Raw genomic sequence first — 10,755 nt, forward strand, 5'->3', positions numbered from 1 at the left:
AGAGAGAGGCAGATTGTTGATAAAGAGCCCTTCCACAACCATCCGGTGTTCTCCTGGGGTGGAAGAATACCGCGGTTAGTTTCCCCAGAAGCTGAAAGCGTCGCACCCTGCATTTAACTTAGGCACGTTCAGCTCTCAGCAAAAACGGTGAGCTGCTATGTGGGTCCCAGACAGAAGTTGCGTAGTTCATTAGTATCGACTGAAGAGGTGACAACCTGTTCGAACGTTGGCAGAAAAACAGTATTGGACTTATTTTAAAATGTGCACTATACCCAAGGCTACATGTGCTGGAATCGATGGGCAGGTCAAGGAATTTTCAAGGGTAATTTGATTCCATATGATGTAACTTAGTCTGTGTAGCATAATGCAAGTTCATATTGTTAAAGGTCAACTGTTTTAAAAACTTATGGCTCTAGGAAAGAAAAAAGGAAAAATAAAAGCTAAAAGTTATCAAATTTAATTATGTGTCATCTTGTGCTTTGGCTATTTTGACATCAAATGATTATTTTTTCCTTTCTAGAGATTAAGAAGCCCCCTGTGGCCCCCAAGCCAAAGTTTGCTGTGGCAAATCATAAACCAGCTCCACCTCCCATCGCACCTAAACCCGACGTTGTGGTTTCTGGTCTCCCACAGTCCACGAAGAAAGCCAAACCGGCAGTGGCCCCGAAACCAAAGGCCCTGGGGAGCGCGCCTGTGGGTGACATTGGGCAGCTGCCGGCAGGGAAGTTTACCAGGAGCCTGGGGGAGCTCAGGTGGATGTCGGCCGAGAGCCCCGACACCTGGAACTGCCAGCCCGCGGGAGCCCAGTGCTGTGATGACATTTTGCCGGTGAGTTCCTGCGGCTCTGCGTGTCTCCACGAGGCTGGGAGTGGAGAGAATCTGCGTGGGAAGCAGCTTGTTTCCGAGCCCCTGGACACAAGCGAGAATTCAGAAAGCTGTAGAGTGGATGAATCTAGGAGTGAATGTGGCTCTGCCTGTGAGAGGGTCAGGAGCCAGAGGGAGGTGGTCTTGAAGGCGAGCTTCCTGGAGGAGAAGCTCAAGGGGGTCCTCGCCCACCGGGTGTCGCCGCTCCTTTCCTCTCGGAAGCACGGGTCCCCAGGTGCCCCCAGCGCGAATGCCTCCAGCAGGCTGCTCCGAATTGAATTTGCCGGTGTGCCACCCGCCCTGTCCAGCTGTGAAAAAGCCCCTGATCGTCACAGTTGCCTTCCGGGGGATGGATGTGAAAGTACTGAAACTTGTCAGAACGGCAGTGAAAAGGGCAAGAATCACAGTCATTCGCTGGGACTTGAAACTCAGGAAAATGGTCCCCGGGCCACTTGTATGTCTTCAGTCAGGGTTAGCGAGGAACCAGAAGCCCGAGGCCTCGGGCCCTTAGCAATTCACTTAGTGCCATACACCCCCAAGTTTCCTACTCCCAAGCCCAGAAAGACACGCACTGCTCGCCTGTTGCGTCAATGGCATGTGGATACTCCAGGTGAGCATACCGAAGAGCCAGAGAGTGTCAGTCGTGACTCCTCTTGGCTTGTGGAAGGCAGTTTGAAAAACGGTAACATCTGTGTTCTTCCCGTGAATGTTTTGCGTGACCAGGGTCAGGTGGACAGAGTGAAGCTAGGAAACAAAAGTGACTTGAATGTGGAATCCAACAGTGACACGCGAGGCCTAGTCAGTTCACAGAAGGCCACGTGTCATAAAGCGTCTGCCCTTGAAAAGGCAGCACCTCCTTTAGATGCCAACTCCAATCTGAGTTCTGACAGCACGGCAGTAGATGGCTCTGGCGTGTCCCTGGCTATGAACAAGGGGACCAGTTTTCTACGATGCAGTACTCTGTCTATGAGCCTGCCTACGCAACTCAAATTAACGTGCAAGGAACACTTGCAACCGGAGGGAAACCTGGCTGTTTCTGCCCCTCACATGCAGAAGGAATCGAGTGTGAAAGAGGAAGCTTCCTCAAGAATCGCTCCCAAGAAGCCCCAGAGACATAGCGTGCCTGCTGCAGGACTGCTTAAAAAGGCTGCCTCTGTGGAACTCGTGGACAAGAGTTTGTTTCCCTCAAATGAAGAGAATGATTCAGAGAAGGTTCTAGAAAGAAGTCACCTTCGGCATTTGTGTGACCCAAAACAGGCTGTGTCCTCCTCCTTTGATGTGCCTAAGCGCACTTCAGAAAAGCCAGTGTGGAAATTACCTCACCCCATTTTACCCTTTCCAGGGAACCCGGAAGCCTTGAAGTCTGTCGTCATGTCCTCGCAGAGTGAGCCCTCGCCAACCCTGACCAAGCCCCGAGCCAAGTCGTTGTCGGCGATGGACACAGAAAGGTGCACTAAGCCTTGCAGAGACTCTGTGAGGAAAACCTCGTTTCGAAGGTTGCTCAGCATGAAGCTGTCCTTCGGGTTCTTGAAGAGTGACTTGCAGAAGTTTTGGTCCAGGAGTGGCCTGCTTGGAGACACAGGCACAGGCCGCCCCCCGTCAGGCGCGGAGTGGAAGGGGCTTGAAATTGACTGGCGTGGCCTGCTAGGAGGAGAGGAGAACAGGGCCAGACCTGGCAAGGCGCACTCCGTGGACAGCAGCGGCCCGGAGTCGCAGAAGAAGAGGAAAAGGTCTCGGCAGCCCAGTGCGGCTGGTGGGCCTCGGGCGGAGTCTTTGGATGACCAGATGCTCTCCAGGGAGCCACCCCAGGCGTCCAGCAAGCCCAGCACCAGCCTCTGTGCTCCAGAGTATGAAAATGTACGCCATTACGAGGAGATCCCGGAATATGAGAACTTGCCGTTCCTCGTGGCTGCAGGGAAAACTCCAGAGCTGGCGTGGCAGAACTCCAGCAGCGCAGAGGACCCTGGGGCAGGTGTATATGAGGTGGACGAGCCATACGAAGCGCCAGCAGGCCCACTGCAGCTGGGACCCAGACGTCAGCATTCCAGGTAACACCACGGGCCAGACACACACTTCTGCAGGCGTGTAGATGCCATGAACCTCTTGCATCCCCACAAGATGACGGTGTGCAGGGGACGTCCCCAGAGCGGGAGTGGTGTAGACCATGTGTGGTGCTTCCCAGGTGCGGCTCCCTGTGTCATGTGACCCCGTGGGCGTGTGCAGCGCAAGCTTGGTGTGTTTGAGCACCACGCCGGAAGACCTTGGACCACTGGCAGCGAGGGCTGGCGAGGGCCGCAGTAGAGAGGGCCTGGGCCTCTGGCACAGCTCAGAAGGTCCACAGGGCATCCGAGCAGGAGGTGGGCCCAGTAGTGAGCTTCCTGTTTTCAGGTAGAAGGCATCTGCTGTTATTGAAGTGTGGGCGTTGACCTGGGCACCTTGTAGGGCGGAACCTCTGGCTTGCAGAGGTGGCCGCTCTGAGGATGGGTTGCTTTGTTTGCTGAAGACTCACTGCTGTCCTCCAAAGGCTGTGGGAACAGTGCAGAAAACATGCGCCTGCTCTTTATCCTCTGCTTTGCTCGTGCACTTCCTGCCTGTGGAGCCCCCGCTGTTGCCTCTCCCTGAGGTCCCGCTCATGCCCGGCGGCCCAGCTCCTCAGGCTCTGGCTTCAGGGAGCTCCGTGTTTGCCTAGTGGGGCAAGTTCATGGCCGTTCCGACCACCCAGTTGTGCCGTGGTGCCCTTTAATCTCTGCCCCCGTAGGGTGCACTTGTGTACTGGCGTGTGCGATGTTCTATATTCGGGTTTAAGCTCCTGAAAGAGTTCCACCTGGGCTCTTTGTCCTGCATGAGGCCCAGCCAGGGGCCCAGGAGGTGATGGACAGGTGCTGCTTGGGTACCGGGGAGAACGAGGGAAGAAGAGGAAGGACGCCACCCTTGCGGCTGCTTCCCGGTCGCTCAGGGGTCCCAGAGGGAGCCTCGGCCTTGCATCTCAAGGGCTGGTTCTGGCCTGGCGCATGTGCGCGTCGCCCTTTCTGAGGTCCAGATTATTTTCAGACTGCTGACTTCAGGCCCGTGAGGCCTTACGGTGTGGCTTTTGTAGAAATGCTAACATACCTGGCACATAGCGCGGGCCCAACACCAAAAGCACTGTTGGGCGAATTGAGTACATAAAATTGTGAAGCGAGCCAGTGTGCTGAGGAAAAGGTTTCAAGTCCGTTGACGTGCACTCTTCTGGCAGCTTTTCTTTACTCACAGTCCTCTCGACCCTTCTTTGCTACCTGTGAGGCGGCTTTCCTCCTCGCCTGCATCTTTGCCCGCTGGCTCCCCAAACATCAGCACTTAGGCAGACGCCTCTTCCTCAGCATAAATGTTTTAACAGAGAATTGGAATTAAATATCCTACTTTAAAAAGTCGTGAGCTGAGCACGGTGGCTCTCGCCTATAATCCCAGCATTTTGGGAGGCTGAGGAGAGGATTGCCTGAGCCCATGGGTTCGAGACCAGCCTGGGCAACTTGGCGAGACCTTGTCTCTACAGTCAATCAAAAAATTACCCGGTCGTGGTGGCGTGTACCTGTAGTTCCAGCAGTTTGGAATGCAGAGGCGGAAGGAGCCCCTGGGCCCAGCAGGTCCAGGCTGTGGTGGCCGTGAGTGTGCCACTGCACTCAGCCTGGATGACAGAATGAGACGCTGACTCACAAAAAAAGAAAAAAGTCATCTATTTTCAGGTATGCTCTTCTCTCCATGGAGAAATTTTATTGGTGTTGTCCACTTGCTTGTTTGTGTGTGTGTGTGTGTGTGTGCGTAATGAGTTTGGCTGGTTTCCGTACAGTATACTCCTGTCCTTGGCTAAGATGAATTTTTTTTTAAATTTAAAGTTAATTTTATTCTGAGTCAAGTTTAAGGTCTACAACCCAGCAACACAAACTCAGAGTAAAGTGAGGATGTGTCCCTCAGTAGGCTACAGAAAGCACAGTGTTTATACACTTGGAAGCATTCTTTTCTTTTTAAATCACCTTTGTGAATGAATGAGTAAATTTTTTTTTTTAACTTGGTGGTTTTGCCATTGTAAGTTTCCTGTTGGCCCAAGTGGTTTAAATTCTGAGCATTTACCACTGTCTCTGACACAGTCTCTTTGCTTCTGGAACTTGGTTTTTTGTTTGTGTGTTTTTGAGTTGAGGTCTCACTTTGTCATATTGCTGGAGTGTAGTGGCACAATCATGGCTCCCTGCAGCCTCGACCTCCTGGGCGCAGGCAATCCTTCTGTCTTAGCCTCCTGAGTAACTGGGACTACAGGCACGCCAGCTAATTTTTAAATTTTTTTGGTAGAGATCAGGTCTCGCTATGTTGTTCAGGCTGGTCTTGAACTCCTGGACTCCAGCGATCCTTCTTCCTTGGCCTCCCAAACTGCAGCTCTGGAACTTGTTTTTTTCCTCTGGGCTGCGTCTTGTGTAGTTGAGGTCCCACTGCTCCACTGAGGGGGGCTGACGGGAAGGAGTTAATGTTCCCAGCCCACCTGTGCAGCTGGCCACACTCAGCGCAGGGCTCTTCCGGAGGCCACCGAAGCCAGGGAGGCCCGGACAGGTTGCAGGCTCGAGGAGGACAGCCTGGCGAGGGGCGACCGAGCTCTGCTTTCGAATGTCGTCATCCGTGGGGAGTTTTGTTGAGATCTGGAGCGGAGCCCTCGCTGCCTTGAGGCTTCCCAAGAGTGCCCGCTGAGTCAGAGCCTTCTGTCCCTGGAGCAGGTTCACAGGGCTGGGACGCTGTTCCTTTAGAAACCCACAGTGACCAGCAGGGAAAGCAGGATGCAGGCCTTGCCGGGGGGGATGCCTGGGTGCCCGGAGACAGATGTGCTTGGGTGGCGCCGCTGTCGTTACTCCAAGTCACGCTGTCCCCAGACCTGTGCCTTGGAGCGATGAATTCAGAGCCTGATATCTTGCCTGGATGATCAGGAATCAGGAGATGAGAAGAAACGCAAGGAGCGCTGGTGGAGACTCTGAGGGAGTCGCCGGACGAGACTTTGGGGGGCTCAGCCCTCGGGGAAGACTGGCTGGGTCCAGGCGCCAGCTCCCTGGACGGGTCCGTGGGAAGTCCGCGTGAGCCAGCCACGTGCTGGCTTAGCAGACAGACTCTTGGCTGGCCAGGGGGAGCCCGTGTGATCCCCCTCTTCAAACATGGATGCGTCCTGAACCCAGCAGCCCCGGGTTTACAAGTGTGTAACGGCACGTGATCGCGTGTCAGGAGATGACCGTAGGCGGCCCCCGTTCCTGACAAGGTCGTGTCCTGAAGGCCCGGGATCCCGTGGGCCCGAGATCTCGAGGGTGTGTCCTGGCTTGGCCCAGGGCTGTGCTGGCCTTCACTGTCCTGGCCACCCCCGTGCTCCTGCTCTGCTCGCTGGGGCTGAGGCTGGGGTCGTGGCCTGGGCGGGTCGGCACCTGGGTCTCTGGAGCTCGGGCCTGTGGAAATGCTGAGGCGACCAAGAATGCAGATGCTGGGAGCTGGGCAGGCTGGGAGGAGCCCAAGGCCCGGGGAGTGGCTGGAAGTGGGGGCTTGCTGGTTGGGTCTCTCCCGGGTTCCCACCCCTCCTCCCACCCCCGCCTTTGCTGTGCGATCCCAGCCCTGAGTTTCTGCCCTGGCGAGTGGAGTGAGTGAGCTGGGGAGGCAAGGGGGGCACAGGGTGGCCGGGAGAGGGAGGGCAGGTGAGGGGGCTGGAGGCCGTTCTGGGCCAGGGAGCCACGGCTGTGGGTGTCCCAGATGGGTCCTCGTTAAGCCCCCGCTCTGGCCTCAAGGGCAGCTTTGCTGATGGTGAGATTGTGTGTGGACCTCTCCCTGAAGTTCAGATGTGACCAGCTAAACCCACCACGGGTGCTGGCCTGCTCTGTGGTTGTAGCTGATGGCTGTCTGTTTCCTACTGTTTTTAATTAAGAGGTTTGCTGTTCATGGAGAAGATCCTACAGTTTGGCCTTTGATATTAAAGGGTTGTAGACAAATCAGCAAAATAACAGTGTCCAAATGTTGGAAATTTCCCTTTGAAATAGAGACGGTGTCTTGGTTCTGTAAGAAAACTTTCCCTGGAAACAGTCCAGGTTTTTCCTGTGTTGTTTCAGTTTGTTCTTATTATAGGCACTTCAAAGACGAAGCGTGATAATTGGGTTTTCCTAGGTCACCGAGCCAACTGTAGGCGTGTTTATTCGGTAGATCTGGCCATGTGTCAAGCACTGTGCATCTGTCAAGGTGAACGGGGTGCCCCTCCCCCCGAACATCCTCCCAGCAAAGTGGCAGACATTCGGTGTGCAGCGTGGCTGGATCAGCGAGGTGGCCTTGTCTGAATGGCAGCCTGGGCAGGGTGTTCGAGATAGCTTCGCGAGCGTGGCGACGCTCTGGCCCAGGCTTCTGTGGCCGTGATGGGGTTTTGCATTGAGGAGGCTGTTTTCCGACGTGGGTGACAGGAGTCCTAGTGGTGTCTCGGGTCGGAAGCCAGACTGCACACGGAGGGCAGGGGAGAGAGGAAGTGAAATCAGGAATGAGGCTTGCTGCTGCTTGAAACCGCCCAACAGTTCCTGCCACTTCACGGGTTTGGACTGGTCTTTGGTCTTCTTTAAGCACCAGAATTCAAAAAATGAGAGTAAGCGTCCTCATTTCTTCTACAGTGATGAGCTGCTGTCACCTCTCCTTGAGGGAAGTGCTGCATTTTTGCTTGTTTCTCCCCCATTTCAACCCGAGACTGAGCCTGGAGAGCTGGAGACAGCTCGTGGTTGCCTTGACCACCCGGTGCGTTGTGGGTGTTCGCAGGCCAGTTGCGAGCGGTCTGTGGCCTGGTGCACATTCTCAGTTGTCGCAGCACAGATAAGAGGACGCACAGTTGGAGAGCGGGGGTGGGGCGCATATTCCACAGCAGCCCCTTCCTGTAAGTTCTTTTCCAAGTCAGCTCAGAACCGCGCATGCGTGCGCCTATTTAACTTGGGTCTCTTGTGCTGGAATCACAGCCACGCAGACTTGGCACATCGGTGTGTTTGCATACTTACCCCCATTTACAGCTGCAGCGAGGAGCATTGGCTTTATTTCTTGGCAGTAAAGCTCTTCTTTTTTCCTTTTAGTGAGGAATTAGGAACACATAGTAGGAATAGTGTTAAATAAATAATTGCAGTATTTTGTTCAGCTGTGGAATGTCACTTTATACTTTTAGAGACACACTTTGAGTCAGGTGGAAGAAGAACTGCATTCCATGTATTATATTCAGAGGGTACCCAAAAAATGTATACACATTTTAAGAAAGGAAAAAAACGATATTAAAATTGTAATACTAGACTGGCACGGTGGCTCAAGTCTATAATCCCAGCACTTTGGGAGGCCGAGGCGAGAGGATTGCCTGAGCCTGTGGGTTTGAGACCAGCCTGGGCAACCTCATCTGTACAATAAATAAAAAAATTAGCTGAGCGTGGTAGCATGCGCCTATAGTTCTGGCTACTTGGGAGGTTGAGGTGGAAGGATCACCTGAGTCTAGCAGGTTGAGGCTGTGGTGGCCAGGAGCGTGCCACTACACTCCAGCTGGGGCGACAGAGTGAGACTCCGCCTCAAAAAAAATTGTAATGCTAACTATATACCGATAACGAAAGATGAATGAATCCAAGTTGGTTTGACTTCTGCAGTTGCAAGAAGCGCTCAAAGTGGTCACTGTCAGCGTGAAGGTGCTTCTGATGGTGAACGTCTCTTAAAATGTGTATATATGTGTTCTTGGCACCTGTGGTATATGAAAGAAGAGGTGTGTGTGTGTGTGTGTGTGTGTGTGTGTGTGTGTGAGGGGGGACAAAAAAACCAGGAATTACCTTTTGGAGGGTGGACCCCTTGTTGTACACTTGGAATTTGATCCCCTGGAGCAAACGGTCAGCCAAAGTTTTATTCTGGAAGTTTTGAGAAGGCTGCATCATGATTTGCAGAAGAAACATCAAGTTGTGGCAAACAGGTGACTGGTTCTCCTACCAGGACAAGGCACCTCCCACACCGCGCTGAGTGTGGAGCAGTTCTTGGCCCAAAAAGCATGACCCCTGTGCCACACTGCCCTGCTCACCGAGAGCGACTTTGTTTCCCCAAAGGGAAACGTTTTGCCAACGTGGAAGAGGTGGGACCAAAAGGGGCAGCACCACCAACAGGGATCAGAGTGGACAAGCTCAGTGACTGTTCTGAGCCGTGGAAAAGCGTCTCGTTAGGTGAATCACATCAAACAGAGAGCACTTTGGGAGTGACGGAAGTTCACACCTGGAAAAGTAAATGCACACTTTTTGTAAATACGTTCCAGGCTCTTTTTGGGTCCCCCCTTGTGTGTCTATCTTGTCCTATTTGGTAAAAATCCGTTGCCTTGAGACAACTGAAATTTGCATACTCTGGAGGAAGGCAGGTTTTCATTATCTTTAGAGCTAATTGTCTTTCCTTTACTGGGTTTTTATCAAGTTATTGGGGGATGAAAACCTAAAAAATCTTAAAATTTAGCCAAGAATAAGATGATTTCGTTCTGTGAAAGTTGGAAATAGTTCTATCAATGAGACAGACGTTGCTTTGTGGAATGGATTTCCGCCCCGTGGCCTACAGCGGTGTTCCCAGTGTGACTCTTGTGTGGAGGGGGCCAAGGAGGGCACCGTAGCCCTCGTCACAACCTGACACTTGAGGGTGCTCAGACCACCCTTCAGTCTGTGGGTGGGTGACACCTAGCAGGAGATACCCGGAACGCAGGCTGCACTTTTGCGGTAGTAGTTACTGAGTGGGAGTGACGTTCCCAGGCAGCCCACAGGAGCACATCTAGCTTCCAATTCATGAAAAACGGGATGGGAGGTAACAGGAAATGAGCCTGTGGCAGCAACAGCACAGAGCAGTGAGATGACATTGCTTTTGTGACTCTTGAGTGCTGGTGCGTTCAAGGAGGGAAAGGTTAGCATGATGAGGGCAAGAGGACAGGGAAACGGGCAGCGTGAGGGGGGTGAACTGTGACTCACGGGCCTCCAGGTGTCTCTGGGGAATTCCAGATCCAGGCTCATGTTTGTACAGGAAGGGATGAGTATATTCATACTTCACATATTTATGAGTGATGCCTGTGCTTGTATATTACTTTTTAAAGCTTTCTGTGTTCTTTTAGACATTTAAACAAAATTCATCATCTTTTCCTGGAATTGTATAGATAAACTTGATCTCTAGGGAAAGCCTTTTTGGATTCAAAAAGAAAGGTTAGACATGTTTGTAACAGCCTATTATTTTAATAGGGCTTGAAACTGTATTAGGTACAAAGAACAGTTTGCGTGACAGCACATTTGGGTGTGGGAAGCTACAGAGAACTGCTGACCCCTCTTAATGCTGAGTGTTTCAGCTCGAGAATGGGAATGCCTGGTTTCTTCTGGGTGGTATGGGAAAACCACTTTGGTGGTTTAATCAGCTTCTGGTAATTGTTTGTGTTTGTGGGTCTCTGGAGGGAAAATAATATTGTCTTTGCAAGTAGTTTTGACATCAGATCAAGATTATCTATCACTGGAGCTGTGAAAATGAGGGTGGCAGGCTGGGTGTGGTAGCTCATACCCATAATCCCAGCACTTTGGGAGGCCGAGCTGAGAGGACTACTGCCTGAACCCACGGGTTGGAGACCAGCCTGGGCAACTTGGCGAGACCTCATCTCTACAATAAATCAAAAAATTAGCCAGGCTCCGTGGCTCAGCCTGTAATCCCGCGCTTTGGGAGGTCGAGGTGAGTGGATTGCCTGAGCCCGCAGGTTCGAGACCCACCTGGGCAGTGAGACCTCATCTCTACAATAAATCAAAAAATCAGCCGGGCGTGGTATCACATGCCTGTAATTCCAGCTACTTGGAAGGCTGAGGCAGAAGGATCGCCAGAGCCCTGCAGGTTGAGGCTGCGGTG

General features: G+C 52.7%; 1 protein-coding gene across 1 annotated transcript in view; it reads left to right on the top strand.

The window, feature by feature from the left end:
- The first annotated feature begins 498 nt into the window (after positions 1-498).
- Positions 499-10,755, top strand: part of FGD6 (FYVE, RhoGEF and PH domain containing 6) — a 94,666-nt gene continuing 84,409 nt past the window's right edge. The window contains exon 1 of the mRNA XM_008073107.2: positions 499-2,912. Coding sequence (XP_008071298.2) covers positions 499-2,912 — 2,414 coding nt within the window. The remainder of the gene's footprint in view (positions 2,913-10,755) is intronic.

The sequence above is a fragment of the Carlito syrichta genome, unplaced genomic scaffold, assembly GCF_000164805.1.
Source record: "Carlito syrichta isolate Samal-C Ts95f unplaced genomic scaffold, Tarsius_syrichta-2.0.1 Scaffold115649, whole genome shotgun sequence".
In the NCBI taxonomy this organism is placed as follows: domain Eukaryota; kingdom Metazoa; phylum Chordata; class Mammalia; order Primates; family Tarsiidae; genus Carlito; species Carlito syrichta.